The sequence below is a fragment of the Chiloscyllium plagiosum genome, unplaced genomic scaffold (assembly GCF_037043375.1).
Source record: "Chiloscyllium plagiosum isolate Xiang-an unplaced genomic scaffold, Cpla_swu_hap1 HiC_scaffold_31, whole genome shotgun sequence".
Classification (NCBI taxonomy): domain Eukaryota; kingdom Metazoa; phylum Chordata; class Chondrichthyes; order Orectolobiformes; family Hemiscylliidae; genus Chiloscyllium; species Chiloscyllium plagiosum.
The window spans coordinates 11,213,590-11,231,015 of record NW_028270169.1 but is presented as its reverse complement, the minus strand read 5'-3'; the positions used below and the strand labels follow the sequence as shown (position 1 = coordinate 11,231,015).

Sequence of the window (17,426 nt, the reverse complement as noted above, 5' to 3'; positions counted from 1 at the left end):
GCAAGTGGATTCTGATTGGTGCAGGAGTTGCCATGGAGAATGCAAGATGCATTATTGTTTGTAGAGATTTGATAGAGGTGTTTAAAATTTAGACAGAGTTAAAAAGAAAGAAACTGCTTCTGGTAGCTGAATGATCAATAAACAGGGGACAAAGATGTAAAGTGATTGGACTGCAAATGCTGGAGATCAGAGTCGAGAGTATGTTATTGGGAAAGCACAGCAGGTCAGGCAGCATCTAGGAAAAATAAAATGAGGAAAGCTTTACCTAACCCATGAGAGCAGAGATACACCAGAATGATTCTCGGGCTGGTGGTTTTTAACGACAGATTAGGATGGAGAATTAGTTTTACACAGACCTTTGGAGAACACTGCATCGATGCAGTGGTGAAAACAGATTCAATGCTTACCTCCAAAATGGAATGCAAACATATGGAACTGGATAAATAGATTTTTTAAAAATTGAATGGGAAAAAACATGCCGAGAAATTGACCAGGGGCTAATGAGATTGTCTTTAAAAACAAAATTGGTGTGAATTAATGGACTGAATGGCCTAATGCTGTGATTCCAGAATCAGTGAGTAGCATTGCTGCTGTAATAGACACACCCAGGTTTTGGACAAAGGGAAGAGGCATCAGATTTGCACCGGTGACCCATCCTCCTGTGGGCAAATAACTCAACCCTTCCCATCTCAGACCGTGAACATGGAGGGACACTGAGAAGATTGTCTTGAAGCATGTGGGCACAAAAAGAGGCAAAAACTCCATGTAATGCTGTCAAATTCCTTTTTGATGAGACCAGCATTTATTGCTCATTCTTAATTGCCCAGAGAGCAGTTAAGAGTCAACCTTGTTGCTGTGTGTCTGGAGTCACATGTAGGCCAGACTGGGTAGGGATGGCCTATTTCTGTCCTAAGGACTTTAGGGAACTGGGTGGGTTTTTCCCCTGAGAATCAATATGATTATCATTGATTTCAAATCCCACCATCTGCTATGGTGCGATTCGAACCCGAGACCCCAGAAGATTCCCTGTGTCTCTGAATTAATAGTTTAGCAATACAATCACTAGGTCATCACCTACCCTGGGACACCAATGAGCAGGCATCTTTGGACTGTTGGAGGAAACCCACGCAGACATGAGGAGAATGTCCAAGCTCAACACAGACAGTTGCCCGAGGTGGGATTCAAACCCAGGTCCTTGGCACTGTGAGGCAGCAGTGCTAACCACTGAGCCACCGTGCCACCCCTGAAGGGGTGAGTAAAAGTCTGGTCAAAGAGGTAGGATTTAAGGAGAATGAGCAAAGGTTGGCGAGGAGGAGAGTTTTTAAGGAGAGAATTGCAGAGCTTCGGGCTTATAAAACTGAAACTACAGACTCCAGTGTTAGGGTGAAGGGTGTAAGATGATGTAGGCAGGAGCCAGTGGAATATGGAGATTTTCAAGGATTGAAGCTGCTTTCAATAACAGGGAGGCGTAAGGTCCTGGTGAGATTTAATCAGAAGGATATGAATGTTAAATTTGCAATGTCACCAATCCAGGGGCCAGTGTACATCAGCAGAGTTATGTGATAGTCCTCACTTTCTCCTCGAGTTTTTAAATACATGACTTGGTGCAAGTGAAGCCTCACAGTTTAGGGATGCTTTGAAATTTGTAGAGGATTGAAGATGCAAGACCAATTTGTTGGAATGAATAGCCAAATCTGAAATGATAAAAACTTTAGATAAATGCAAAAAGTGTGAAAAAAAACAAGCAATATTGGATGAAGGCAGTATTATTCACCAGGCCTGGTACTTCCTTCAGTTTATCAGATCAGAGATAGATTTAACCACGGGGGAGTATCTCTCGTAATCCAAGTCACCTGGAAATGCTTCACCATGAGGCAATGGATTCTAACCAAGAGAGCAATCTGGGCTGATATGTAATTCCTTTACCTGAGCTCAATGACCAAGTGCTCTTGCCTGCTTACTTCCCTGGAAACAGGGCAGCACTGTGGCTCAGTGGTTAGCACTGCTGCCTCACAGCACGCAAGACCCAGGTTCAATCCTAGCCTGGGGTGACTGTCTATGTGGAGTTTGCATGTTCTCCTTGTGTCTGTGTGGATTTATCCCACAGTCCAAAGATCTGCAGGTTAGGTGGATTGTCTGTAATGTGGAGATAGAGTAGGGCTTGGGACTGGGTGATATGCTTTTCAGAGGGTTGGTGCAGGCACAATGGGCCAAATGGCCTCCTTCCACACTATGGTTCTACGAAAGTATTAATTATTGAATATTTTCTATGAATTTTAATCAGCAAAACAATAATCAGAATTAAGCCATGACCCCCATGTGCAGAAGCAATAGAACTCAAAAGGCTTCACACTATCCAGAACATGAGCTCCTGCTTGATCAACATCTTATGCACCACTGTCAACATCCAATTCCTCCTTCACAAAGAGAACTACATGTGTCATCTATAAAGCTTCAAGAACACAGCAAGACTCCTTCAACACCGACTTCAAAACCTGAGACCTCTCTCACTTAGGAGGGCAAGGGCAACAGACTCACAGGAGCACCACCATGTGCAGGTTCCCCTATAACTACTCACCAACTTAGAAACATATTGCTGTTCCTTCACTATGGTTGGGTCAAAGTCCTGGAAATCCCTCCCTAACCGCACTATGTGTGTCTCTACAGAACAAATAGTGCAAGCATTAAAGAGCAAGATTCTTGTCAAGGGCAATTAGAGATAGGCAATAATTGTTGGCCTTGTCAGCGACGCCCACATCCCAGTAATGAGTAAAAGAATCTTGAAGAGAGTCAGAGATCTGAGAGGGCAATGACCTTCCAGTGGTGGGCAGTGCCATTCCATATCCATCTGCTCCACTAGGAAGGAGGTCTAGAGACTGGAGATGTCAGCAGTGACCCGCAGTAGGAGCCTGCACTTCCTGAGGAACTGTTTTGCAGAAATGCAGTGAGGCCTGACCCTCTTCCTGTGGACACATTCATTCAGCTGGATATCTGTGTCCATCCTCCTGGCTTTCTCGAAGGACACACAGCCGAAGGGAAAGCAGCTCATACTTTTGTAGGCGTTGGTGATGCTTTCCCTCTTAACCCCTCATCACAGGTGCAAGGTGCAGTGGAAAAGCTGCTCCCATTGCCAGGTTGAAAGCTGTTGGCAGGCAGTTACAACTGAGGATGGGCAAAAGTGCAATTCTGAAATTGACCATCACACGTTATAAAGTGACAGCATTCTGGCAGGGACTGAAAGATTCGAACAGCAGTGTTTCTCACCCGGCCGTGGCTGGAGATCTTCAGTTTCACAGGTCAAAGCTTTCCCAACCTCTCATTTTAAAAGCAACAGCCTTCCTGCTCAGGACTTATATTGTTCACTCTGGCTGTCAGACCAGGAGAATGTGTCTCAGAGTCTGCTAAAGCCAGACCAAAGGATCAAAGTCACACTGAATTACCGATTATAACATTTGAATGCCTTTTCAAACAGATGTCTCCCACTCACATTCAATCCCATCCCAATGAAAGCTGGAAAAGGACTAGGTGTAGCTGGGATCCCAACTCACTTTTACAGAATTTATCTATCCACAGACTCCCAAAAGCATGTCCCCTGGGAAAAATCCCAGCCACTCCCCCACCCCATGATTCTGGTTACATCCTTCCAGAAAGCATTAGTGAGGTTTACAATGATGTGTGCATGCCTATAGCCTATACAGTTTGTATCCATACATTTCCTGATTTCTAGCAATTAACCTGGCATTTGTAGGTGCTGTATGTATCTATATTCTTATATCCAAACTGTTCTTGGTGTGTACTTATACTGTTCCTAGTACTTTCCAGCAATACCCAAAACTTCAATCTTTTGAAAATTTTAAGTAAAAAAGTGGAAACTATAACTTTATTAAATTGAGATGAGAATAAACTTGTTCACTCAAAGGGTAGTAAATCATTAGAATTCTCTGCCCTAGAATGTGGTGTGTGTTCAGTCATTAAGTAAGTTCAAGACAGAGATGGATAGATTTCTAGTTACTAAAAACATCAAGGGAGATAGCACAAGGATATGATGTTGAGCTGCATGATCAGCCAAGATCTAGGAAGTCAGAGCTGGCTGGAGGGACTGAATGGCCTACATCTACTCCAATAGGCAAAGCTGTGGCAGATGATTTCAATGTCAGCAAGTGTGAGGCTATCCATTTTGGACTGACAAAGAGATCAGCATATTTTCTAGAAGTTAACTGGATGTCCAAAGAGACTTGCTTTTTGAGGGGAGGTGGGGGGGTTCGGGTGCATCAATCTTTAAAATGTCACAGACAGGTGCAGAAAATAATCAAGAAAGCTAATGGAATGCTGGTCTTTATATCGAGAGGACTAGAGTATAAGGATACAGAAGCTAGGCTGTATCTATGCAAAACCCTGGTTAGACCCCATTTGGAGACTAGAGTGGTGCTGGAAAAGCACCGCAGTTCAGGCAGCGCCCGAGGAGCAGGAAAATTGACATTTCGGGCAAAAGCCCTTCATCAGGATTCCTGATGAACAGCTTTTGCCCGAAACATTGATTTCCCTGCCCCTCGGATGCTGCCTGAACTGCTGTGCTTTTCCAGCACCACTCTAATCTAGACTCTGGTTTCCAGCATCTGCAGTCATTGTTTTTACCCACTTGGAGACTGCAGACAGATCTGGGCACCACACCTTAGGAAGGATAGATTAGCCTTGGAGAGAGTGCAATATAAGTTGTCAAGAATGATGCCAGGATTTCAAGGGTTAAGTTATGAGGAGATATTATACAAATTAGGCCTGTTTTCTCTAGAATTTAGAAGTTTAAGGGATGATCTGATTGAAGTCTTCAAGATAGCAACAGGAAACAATAGCGTAGATAAACTATTTCTAGTGATGGGCGATTCTAGAACTAGGGGCATAGTCTGACAGTTAGGAACCAGACCACTCAGGAAAGATGTTAGGAAGTAGTTCCACACACAAAGGGTGGTAGAGGTTTGGAACTCTCTTCCACAAACAGCACTGGATGCTAGATCAGTTGTTAACTTTAAATCTGAGATAATTTTTTACTGAGCAAAGGTATTTAGGGATATGGGCCAAAGGCAGATATATGGAGTTAGGCCACAGATCAGCCATGATCCCAATGAATGTGAGAGCAGGTTGAAGGGGCTGAATAGTCTACTCTTGTTCCTATGTGCCTATAAAAATTCCTATGTCCCTATAATCAGTTAACATTCCTTATTTACTGGCATTGTTATCATTTTATTTTATATTTTTAACATTTTCCTCAAGTACAGATTTCATTTTGAAATGAAATAGAAAGAGTAAACCTTTTCTGTTATGTAAATACTTAACTGTTCTGTCTTTGAGTGGATTTACATGAAGCACAAATCTTAACTGCCACCGGCCTCTTGAACAATTGCCTTCGCAGGCTCCAGGTCAACAGATATTTCATGCCTTTGTTGTTTCCTTCTTGATCACAATATTCGAGCATAGCAATTTTTCAGATCAGTTAAAAAGGCATTCTACAGCAGCAATGAATGAGAGAGGCTTTCAGGCCACTTCCATACCTTTGCCTCATGGTCATTCAGTTGTCAGGATATCTAGATGCTCCATCTCTAAGGCTCTGATAGTGTCAAAAGAAAATCAGCTCTGTGTGGTCCCTGCAGATTTTGATCAGTAGCAGGCTACAGGAGTGGGAGCAGCCCCATCTCAGCCTCCAGGTAATATAAAGTAAAGGAGCTGAATTTCTTGACATCAGGCACAAGTGGCTGCCTGAGGCATTGCAGCTGTTTTAAGGAGTTAATAGGGCAAATCTAAATTTCCTCTGGTGCAGGGTATCCATAAACAAAGGGGGTCAAAACTTTTAATGTGAGAGCAGGATATTCAGGGGCAGTGATGGATAGCACTTGCTTCAGAGGAAATCTGATCCACCCTTATCCCAGAAAGGCTGGCGGGGTTAACTGAAACAAACGGAGATTACTAAATGGTCAGGCAAGCATAATACAAGCTGTGAAACAAAGTGGGATAGCTGAAGGGAGGATTCCTACGAGCTATAACAGAGTTAAATGTTGGAACAGGCTTCAGGGTCCAAAGGCCTTACTCATAGAGATATAGAGATGTACTGCATGGAAACAGACCCTTCAGTCAAACCCGTCCATGCTGACCAGATATTCTAACCTAATCTAGTCCCACCTGCCAGCACCCGGCCCATATCCCTCCAAACCCTTCCTATTCATATACCCATCCAAATGTTGCAATTGTACCAGCCTCCACCACCTCCTCTGGCAGCTCATTCCATACATGTATCACCCTCTGCATGAAAAAGTTGTCCCTTTGGTCTCTTTTATATCATTTCCCTCTCACCCTAAACCTATGCCCTCCAATTCTGGACTCCCCCACCCCAGGGAAGAAACTTTGTCTACTTACCCTATCCATGCCCCTCATGATTTTATAAACCTCTATGAGGTCACCCCTCACCCACTGACTTCTATAAGTTTCCCAACTTTTGCCAATTCCAGAGCCAAGGGGCTGGGAATGTGGCCTGGACTTGTGATTTGGATGTGAAAATTTCACTGAAAGCCTCCAAAGTCACAATAATGAACACTTCTGCATAATGAGAGTGAACAGTAAGTGGGAAAACTGATTTTATTCGAGACATAGCACACAACTACTTTCCAGTCAGACCACTCAAAGCTGGGCAGGTACAACTGCTATCATATAGCAGGGTTAGGGAATGTATAAATTCATAGAGATCCATGCACTTTGAAAGCAAACATTAAGAAATAATGCAGCCCTGACCTCTTTTCTGCCTCTGAACATGTCTTTGTGCTGGCAGGAGACTCCAGGGGCTTTGATTACCACCAGAAAATAGAAACACAACAGCTGGGACAAACAGGTTGAGTGTGTGAAGCACACGTTCTGTCTATTTGTACCTGAAAATTACAATCAGACCTACAATCAACACAGCAACTCTGAATCGCAGATTCCAACAATCTCCTGCCTCCATGTGAAATACGCTTGCAAAAACTGAGGATCAATCAATTTGAGAAATGAACTCCAGTCAAAATTACCAAGGGAAAAGGCACAAGTCCAATGTGCAATGGGACATGGAGCTATTCATTCCAGGACTTTAAGAAGTGGAACATTCCATAGAATCCCACCTCAGAGCACAGAATGACATTTCCATAGAATCCCACCTTAGAACACAAAATGAGATCATTTGGTCCATCTGTGTATCCCCTTTGAACAGCTGACACATTGAAAGAGGTAATCTGAAATGTGGAAGGATGGACTGGATGGAAAATGTTTACAATGCATTATATCCCATTGATAAAGCTTCTGTAGCCCACAACCTCCAGATTTAAATCTCTTGAGTTGCTGGCTCACACATTGAGTTGTTGAAGAGCTGATGAGATTTTATACTTTTCTCACTGAGTTCTCTGGATCTAAAAGAGCTCTGTTTTAGCATCAATCTCCCAGCTTTCAGCCGGATGATTAATTTTATAAATTCACATGTGGATATTGTTCATACCCTATGGTTGAAATCATGTGGGGACGCAAGTTTGACTCTGCCCTTTATAATTGTAAGTACTTAGAGAATCATCTGTTTTTTTTTTGGAAGAACTTGTCTCCATCTCCAGTAATTGCTTAGATATGCTCCTATCTATGTGGGTGGATCTATCTGACACCACATGGCTCCCTTTTGAGATGCCAAGTTTCCAAGTGCCATCAATGTGGTCTCTCATGCCACTGAGCAGTACTGGGGAGGTGAGGGGGTGGGTGTGAAAGGATGATGATTAGTCTAGACAGATTAAAGGTTGGTCAAGATAAAAGGCAAAACATGACAGGAGGAAAGGTGAAGAATTCCTGAGTGAGTTCATCATTTTTAAAGCAGCTCTCTAAACTTGGCATTCAAAGAAAGTACCTTTCTATAAAGTGGGGTCTGCAAATGAAGCAAATTCTTTGGAAAATTCTCGAACACAGTTCAAAAAGACCAACTAACTACAACAGTTCCAGACATGGTAAGCTGGAAATGTCTCTTGATGATTCCAGAGCTGGGTTAACCACAACTAATCTCAAACGTTTTAGAGTGAGGATAATGAGACATAATTCTACAGCAGTTCCAATGGCTCTTCAATTACAAAATCCAAGACTATCAGAGCAATTGGCTACCTCCCAAATCCAGAACAGTTACACTGTCAGGGAGCTGTGTCTATTTGTATATTGTCCTTTAATGCTGGTTCTCAAGAGGATGACAGAGTTTGGTGAACATGATAAACTTCACATTGTTCTTGAGGCTTACTTGAGGCACAGATATTGACCTGTCATGACCAGGAACACAGGTGGCTAATTTTAGAATGGATCGAGAAATCACCAACAAGCTGATTATAGCTGCCTCCGAGCTTGTAATTCAAAGGTTTGGCTGCATGCCTTCTAAAATGAGCATTTTCACTTGTGAGGGTGGTGTGGGGTGGACTTTTAAATGTACCTCAGGACTACAAATTATAAAGATGTTTGACCTTTCCCACTAATAATGATAAATGTATTTTTAAACTAAAATGCAAATAAAGATGGACAGTCAGACAGATGGTAAAATAAAACCCACAGCAGTGTTGAATTACATGGATGCAGTTAATTATAAAGCAAATCAGCATGTTAATTAGAAGGAATGGGGGGGCAATAAATGATGTACCTTTTATTCAATATGTTAGCTGTTTACAAAGCCCATAGAGAAGGAAGATTATAGAATGGTGTGGATCAGGGTCATTCCAGAACTAGGCTTCTCGGTTCTTGTGGTGAGGTGGTAATATCTGTACCTCTGAGCCAGGAGGCCCAGATTCAAGTCCCACCTGCTCCAGAGGTGTATTATACCATCTCCAAGCACATTGTTTACAAAATGAATAGAAGAGATTTCAGACTAAATCATGACAATGGGAAAACCAATTCCCCAATAAACAAAAGACACAATTTTCATTGATATCACAAAATTTGCCTTCAGTCAAAGATTAAAGGAGACGTTTAATGGACAATCAGCTCGGGCAGTGCGGGTAAGACCACTTGAATTGTTTAAGGGGCAGCTGTATACCGGTAGTGGGAAAGTAAAGACCAGAGGGCTGTTCTGGCAGTAGAGGGAGAGAACTGGTGGTGGCCAAACCTGAGGGTCACCTGGGGGCCTCGGGAAGTCAGGAGAGATTGAAGGGAATTCGTTCACGGTCAGTGTGGGAATTGAACCCACGCTGTCACTATCACTCTGTGCCACCAACTAGCCATCCAAGGTAATCACAGCTTGAGGGGATGGGGTGGGGTGTAAGAGAAACTGCTGTGTTTGCAGAGTCCATTGAATGAAACTGAGATAAAAGCCGCCCTCCTCTGTATCTTCCTCGCCAGCTCCAAAATTTAGTGCTTTTTTTTAATCCTGCTGGCTTGACTGCTAATCGAACAGAAAATATTGTCTTCAGATGTAGTGATATTCGGTACTGAAGCAATCTCTGCTGGTGTCAGTAGGTGGGCAGAAACCCCTGTGCAAACCGCTGCGATTACTGCAAGCTAAAATAAAATCCGTTGACAAAAAAAAAACCCGCACAGCAGAGTTCTAGCAGAACGCGAGCTTCAGTTTTAAAGATTCAGACTTAATCCGCAAGTTTGCTTCAGAGACTGGATGCTGTTTGGCTGACCTACATACCGCCTTCCCCAAACTTGCAGAGTAAAACTCGAATCAGAACACTGTTTTCCATCCGCAATCCCCTCTGCCTGAGAGGCCGCCTCATCCTCTTACACCCCAGTCATTTCACAGGGCAGATTTGGTGACAATGAGGCGACACACTTAGGAAACAAGTCAGGAAGAATAGTGTGTAATAGCGTTGTATGAACAAAGACAACTGATGCTGCTGCCATCTATCAGATCACTTCTGTGACAGCGTGTGCTGTGAATCATTCTATTATATAGGAACTTATGCTAATTTCTTTCTCAGTGAAATCTAAATTACCAGGAGTCTAAACCCAAAGGACTAAATACAATGAATCAGAAACTGGACTATTTTCTACTCGTGACAGAGGGATAGATCCCGTCCTCCGACAAGGATCCATCCCCTTCTGTCCCTCAGGGAACAAAAAGACCCGTTTTACTCTCCAATTCCGATAATTGAAAGTCATTTTTTCTGCACTAAAAACAAATTAAATTGTTCCAACCATGCCATTTGAGAAAAGCATACAGCAACAAAAAAAGAGGGAATTTAGAGTTACAAGCATCACGTTATCTACTCATTTGAATTAATTGCCTTTCAGCCGAAGGAATAAATTAAATGAATTTATTTTGAAAATAAGGTCCACAACAAAAAACAGAATTAGATCATAAAAATAAACTCGCTGCAGAACTGATCTCCAAATGATCTGAAACATGCCAGGCTTGAATACGGGTTTTTGCTCCAAACGTCGATTTTCCTGCTCCTCGGATGCTGCCTGACCTGCTGCGCTTTTCCAGCACCACTCTAAACTCTTGTCACTGCTTCCAATGTTAGCTTGAACCCTGGCGAACGTACGCTGACAAAGTATGCTGTATGTGTATGGGTCTGTATGTGTATGCTGGGAAATGTTTATTTAAGGACCCAAGAGCCGGTCAAATGTCCCGACGTTTCTTTTGTTAAATGTGTGTGTGTGTACACGTGTGTGTGGGTGGGGTGTGTGTGGGGGTGTGTGGGGGGGGGGGGTTGTGTGTGTGCGGGTGTGTGTGTGTGTACACGTGTGTGTGGGTGGGGTGTGTGTGGGGGTGTGTGTGTGTGGGGTGTGTGTGGGGGGGTTGTGTGTGTGGAGTGTGTGTGTGTGGTGTGTGTGTGGGTATGTGGGGGGGTTGTGTGTGTGGGTGTGTGTGAGGGGGTTGTGTGTGTGTGTGTGTGGTGTGTGTGGGGGGGTTGTGTGGGTGTGTGGGGGGGGTGTGTGTGGGGGGGGGGGGGGGGGGGGGCGGTTGTTTTTGTTGTTGTTTTTCAAACAGCTGCAGATGATGTAGGCACCATCGAGTAATCCTCCCTTCAGTCTTGGCTGTGTACGCTGACCTTGTTAAAACAAATTCTATTGCTATCGCTCCTACCGCCACTGACTCAGTTCAGAAATCACAACCAGCCTTGGTCACACGTTGCTGTGTTAATAGAACTTACCGGGTTTAATAAACAATATAGACACTTCACATCCCCCGTCCGCCCCTAAAACCTTGTTTAAAAATCCACACACAGCTGTTAGTCTCGCAGTGAAACCGGACCTGTTCATAATCTCTCTCCTTCTCTCGGAGTTTTAACACAGCCCCCAGGGTAGGTGGAGAGGCTGTTCATTAACAGAACGGTACACAACTCGATTGGAAAAGCTATAGACGCTGAGGAGAGGGGGTGGGTGCGGGCAGCATTTTCCAAATTCCCCAGGGACCCTCTGTGCCCCAGTTTCTCTCTCTCTCTCATACACACACACACACACACACAGAGCAAGTGAGTGCCTGATTCCGCTCTCGGTGTGTGTGTATATATGTGTGTGTGTGTTCGATGGGATGGGGACAGGCGGTAAGGGAGACTCAGGGAAAGCCAGCCCCTGGATGGGAACGGGCTGATGACTCCCCCCTCCCCTCCCCCATCACCCGGGCGGGGGCTTGTCCTCCCTCACTGGCCGGATTCTCCCTGTCCAGAGCCAGTCACTTTCAGAAATTGACCAGCTAACTGGGTCTCTGCAGAGGGTTGGCTTTATTGGGGGGAGGGGCAGTTTGGACTCTACTCCTTAACCCTTTCCACGACGTAAACTCCACTCCTCCCCCCCCCCCCCCCCCACCCCCGTTTTCCCACCCCCTTTCCTATCTGCCCGGACATACAATAGGAAGAGGTGTCAGGCTATTGTGCGCTGGACCTGCTCCCATTCAGTCCGAGGTTCCTCGGGAAGGATTGCATTGTCCTCTGGCAATCGTTATGATCCTGATCTCAAAAAGCACATCCTGCTCTCAGGGACTTAGTGACACCAACACAAATCCTTTTTTGAGTTGAATATCTTTTTTTTTGAGTGGAGAGAGAGAGAGACGGACAGTCTGTGCAAACTCTTGCCCTCACCAGGTCAAATACAAGAATGGCAAATTACAAATTTACTGTTATCCCTTGTCTTCTGCTCGCATCCTCAGACTAACCATTCCTTCCTCGGGGAAGATTAATCAATCTGAAATTACCTGTTCCAGTTCTGTCCTTATCTGAATTTCAGATCCATGCCCGCACCCCCTCCCTCTCTTACACCCAAGAAACCACCACCTTCCGCCCCCCCCCCCCCCCCCACCTCATTTAACAGCCACACTTGTACTATGGTGCACCACGCGTCCGCCCGAATCATTCTGCCCTGCCTGTTCATCTCTGCATTAAACTGCACTAACCCTGAGGGCCGTGCATGGTGCGCGGAACCCAGTCTTTCACACACACACAACACTCAGCGCTGGCCGGATTCGAGCGAACAGCTCAGCGTCCTATCTCTCGGCTAGAGGGGTCAACACAGCGCTGGGTTCGGATGGATGCTGCCACCACGTGTTATGAACTGTACCAGTAAAGACAGCGGTTAATAAACACCAAGTGACTGACTAACACTCAACCTTCGAAATCTTGTATCGTCTATATATAAATCTGGTCTGTCTGTTTAACAGTGATGGTATAGGGTCCGACCGCAGACGCTGTTGCATAACTGGAGCTGCGGCAATTTAGGAAAGTCACACGGACTACAGTCTAACCATCTGACAACCACCTAAAATAAAATAAAATTGCAGGAAGCCTGAAGCTTCGACAATTCAATTCTGTTTACTTCTCAGGAGATTGCAAAGGGTCATGTGAAATGGGACAGCAGCGATGGCATGCAGTGCCCTTCAGTGCATCCTAGGCTCGGCAAGGTAAATGAGGGATTCGGAACGGGGCACAGGTATTTAGGCACAGGGTTGGCATAACTGGGATACTCTTGGGAGTAACATGTAGCTCATCGGCGCCAGATTGGTCTCCATTACACCATAAACAGCAACATTACACGCCACTTAATCCACTCTGCATCACCTATTACATTATAGAATATCTAATAGCTTCTAAATATCAGAATGATGACACTCTACCTAATGGATTCTACATCTATGGTCTGAACACTTCTCCCAATATACGCCATCATTCAGTACACCCGCTATGATTACATAACTTCGTCCGTCTCATTCATTCCTCACATCCCACTATTTTTTCACACCACACATTCCACTGTCACCCACAATCTCCCAATCCCACTGGCATCCCAGTATCCCAATTCCACTGTCACCCACAATCTCTCAATCTCACAGTCTCCTAATCATATAATCACCCACAGTGTCTCCCGATCCTACTATGACTCACAGTGTCTCCCAACCTCACTGTCCTCACACACACATTTTGCCCCATTATCACACTCATTGCCAACAAGAAGAATGGGAGGTGATCTCACTGAAGCACCTGCTATTTGTAAGGAGTTTGACAGGGGGGTTGCTGGAAGGATTCCTCCCCAGGCCGGAGGATTGTAAACAAAAGGGGGCCTCAGTCTTCGAAGATGGAGTGGGCCATTCGGATGGGTTTGAGACCTTTGACTCAAAGGGTTGCGGGTCTTTGAAATGTTCACCGCATAGGAAGCCTGGTCATTGGAATATTCAAAATTGTGTGATGGATTTTGGGGATATTAAAGGATTTGGAGGAAATGGGAGCCCCTGGTCTTCATTGATGAAGCAGGGTTGAGGGGCCAGACGGTTACTTCCATTTCTTATACTAGAAAGCCCACCAATCAATACATTCAATCCGCTATTACTGGGCCACCCAATAAAGTTCTCACTGTACAGTGGCCTGATTTGTCCTGACTATTGGCGCCATTTCTTTCCCAATCTTGTGTCAACAGAAAACACCGCATCGCCATTCTGACTCCTGTGTGCAATGCCCACCGCCCAGTCATTACTCTGACTCCCCAAACCTTTAAGTGGTTCGTAAATAAATCTATCTGGTCTTGGACAAGGAACAAAGAGGCATTTCGTGAGAGTCAGCGAGCCCAAGAGTCCTGTAAACTGGCTGAACTTCGCTGTGTGGAGTTTACATCAGCACAGGGCTGCGGGCACCGCCCTGGACTCTCACAGACAGGCACTTTCTCCCCCCGGCAGGATCTGACCCACCATTGGACACTGCCTCTTCACTCCCTTTCCACCCAAAGGCCGTCTGTTTGAAACACGGCTGCTAATTTTCTAACAGTTTCAAATTTGTGATATTTATACAGATTGTCGATTGTTTCAGATTCACTTCGTGACAATCCATGGGGTTTTGTTAAACTGCAGTTTTAGACGCCGTTAGGGAACACTGAGCTTCGGTCTGATAAATGGGCCTCGCCCATATCTCTGTTAGCATCTGAAAGGTCTGTCTGCAGTATTGGATTTACACAGAAAAATATTTACTCCGCTGCCACTATCAAGATTTACTTTTGACCAGAGCACTGTATTCTCCCTGGTTTAACACTATCGAACGTTTAAGAGCTGCAGCCAGTGTTTAGGGGTGTATGTATATTTTTTAAAAAATCAAAGTACAGTATAAAAATCACTTTTTTTTGACAAACGTGCCTAAAGGTATGTGAAGAATCAGCTACTACAGATAAGCACAAGGATATAAACCTGTCTCAAATGAACCTCAACTAAAGCGGAGCCGCTTTGGGGAGTGGAGGTGGGTGGGGGGGTAATGGGGAAGAGTGATCAGGTTAATTCCCACCTCCAGATCTTTGCTTTACAGACTGGCTGACTCCGATTGAACACTTCCCTTGACGCCTCAGCACCTGCGGTCAGATCTTGCAGCCAAAGTCCGGTTTAGCTTCGAACCCGAGCTCGCTGAGAAAGTGGAGTCCAACCCTAAAAACTCTGTGTCTCTCTCCACAGATGCCCTCCAGCGCTTTGCGTGTGTGTTTATAAATTGTCTCTGAATAAATCGATCATAAATCGATACTCAAAAGTATTTTCATAATCGATTAGAAGAAATCTTTTTAGTTGGGAGGGTGGGGCTGCGATAGTGTTAAATATAATGTTGCGTTTTAAGATGACCTACATAGGCACACACACACACGCACATCCATAAACCGTTATCCCAAAGCACAGGTAAAACTGAAGGGACTGAATTATTCCCGACGACCTGGACTGACACTGAGGAGCTGCCGCAAACCTATTCACCTGGTACAGCAACTTACACTGAAAACAAAACCAGAAATTGCTGGAGAAATTCAGCAGGTCTGGGCTCTGGGTCACTGGAACGTGAAACGTTAACTCAGTTTCTCTCTGCACAGACCCGTTGAGTTAGTCCGCCGATTATTTTTCTTTTACACATCTTGAGCGTCCGCAATTTTTTGGTTTTTATTTTTTGGACTGATGTTGCCAATGTTTAAGTGAAGCCTCCGTTGAACTTTTTTTTAAACAGTTAACACATGCGAAGGGTGTACTCTCCACCCCTGACCACACGGGTCAGGGAGGTAATGCTTGGCTGGTCAGCACTTTCAAGCAGCGGCAGTGGTTATTTGGGTTAATCGGGCATTCAATACATAAACATGCACTGTTGATGTCTGCGGACAAATTTGTTTTGGCGGGGTTGCAATCTGTGTTCTGAGCGGCCTTTTTTTGTGGGGGGAGGGGTGGGCAGATGATAAACAGCATCGCCCTCCCCCCCACCCCCACCCCCATGCAGACCCAACTTTCATATTCGTCTAACCCCCCTCCCTTTTAGTTACGACCACTGAAGGCGCTCAATATCCAGAGAGAGAGATGCTAGATCAGAGCTCGAGAATCCCAGACGACCAGCAACATCAACACAGCTACATTACGGTAACATTTAAGCACAAGCTCTCGCACACTGATAGGTAGATGACACCTTGGTTCAGAGTAGGGAGGGGAGGTGACTTGGGAGTTAGAAATTGAATCATTTATTTTAACCCCCTTCCTTCTCTTCCTCTGTTAAAAAAGTGAACCAGATGTCACATAACGACGAGCTATATATAAACACACACACACACACATAAATATTAAAATAACAGCTTCAGCATTGACTCTCCAGTCATCTCCTCGCGGCTGAATCCACGCCATATATTCTCGGGCGAAGAGACTGAGAGAAAATGGAAAATGAAAAGGAGCCAATTTTTTTTTTAAAATCAAATCCACGAACATAGCTGATTTGACCCTTAAAATGCAACTAAGAGAGATAAATCCGTTTGAGCGAGGAAAGAAAATCCACACAGTGACTTTTTTTTAGGAAAAACCATCCTGTCTAAATTACAAAAAAAACCCCGATAGTTTCAGGGTGTTGTCAATTAACAGACTGAAAACTTATATCGAAAGTCCGCAATCTGTGACTGAACCAGATTGAAAATAAATTCCGTGCATCCAAAAAAAAACTCGCACTGCGGCGATCCTTGCAATATTTAATAAATGTTACGTATCAGTGAATATTTTATGCATTGAATCCTAGGTCGATATAGGGAAAAATAAGGTGGGAAAATTACAGTGTCTGCAAAACAAAACACCCAACACTCCATTTCAAATTCAGATTTCAACAGCAAAAAAAAACACACAAATGACAAAATAAAACTTACCTTTCCTGCTCATTTTCCTCCCTGACCAGCCGCAAGAAAAGTTGGCAGTTCACAGAATAAATCTCCTCGAATTTAGCACCGATCCGGCAGAGGGAAGCGGGCTGTGGGTTGCTTCACAGAGATCCTGAACCAGGTCTTTTGCATCCTGAGAGTGTTAAATAAAGAAAGAGAGAGAGAGAGGCAGCAAGACACAGAGAGAGAGAGAGAGAGGGAGCGACTGAAGCCGACAGGAGACGCACCAAGCCCGGCTCACAGAGAGTCTGTGACCCGGTGGTGGTGGCGATTGTAGGGGCTGGGGTTGGGGGGGGGGGGGGGAGAGAAGGTACGGAGGGATATTTTATCAGATCCCGAGAAGGAGGGAAGAGGAGGAGAAGAGGGGGGAAATGGGGAGGAGTTGTCGTTCCAGAGAGAGAGAGAGATGGAGAGAATGAAAGCAGCCCAATTTCAGTGTAGTTTTTTTGGGGCGAGGAGGAAGTGGGTAAATTAGACTACAAGCGGTCGGTCAAAGACGTTGTAGTGGTTACAAAGCCAGCGTGCAATGTTGAAATGCTTAATTCAGCCTGGGAAAAAAAAAGTGTGTTGGAGGGGAGGGAGAGAGGGAGGGGGGATGTGGACTGACGTGTAATCGACGCCGGGTATAGGGGACAATTACACGCGTTCCCTTATAAGGAGGGGACGGGCTGGTCTGATTTCAAAAAGACAGCAGCGCACTTCCCCTCTACCCGGCACAGTCTCCCCCTCCCCCCCCCCCAGTCCCTAGCCTGGGATCCCGGTCAGAACCCCCCCCCCCCCCCCGAGATATTACACAAAGGTGATTCCAAATGAAGATATTG

General features: G+C 44.9%; 1 protein-coding gene across 1 annotated transcript in view; it reads right to left on the bottom strand.

Moving 5' to 3' along the window:
* Positions 1-17,139, bottom strand: part of LOC122563921 (reticulon-4 receptor-like 1) — a 54,173-nt gene extending 37,034 nt beyond the window's left edge. Inside the window, exon 1 of the mRNA XM_043718170.2 lies at positions 16,594-17,139. Coding sequence (XP_043574105.1) covers positions 16,594-16,606 — 13 coding nt within the window. The 5' untranslated portion in view covers positions 16,607-17,139. The remainder of the gene's footprint in view (positions 1-16,593) is intronic.
* Between the last annotated feature and the right edge of the window lie 287 nt (positions 17,140-17,426).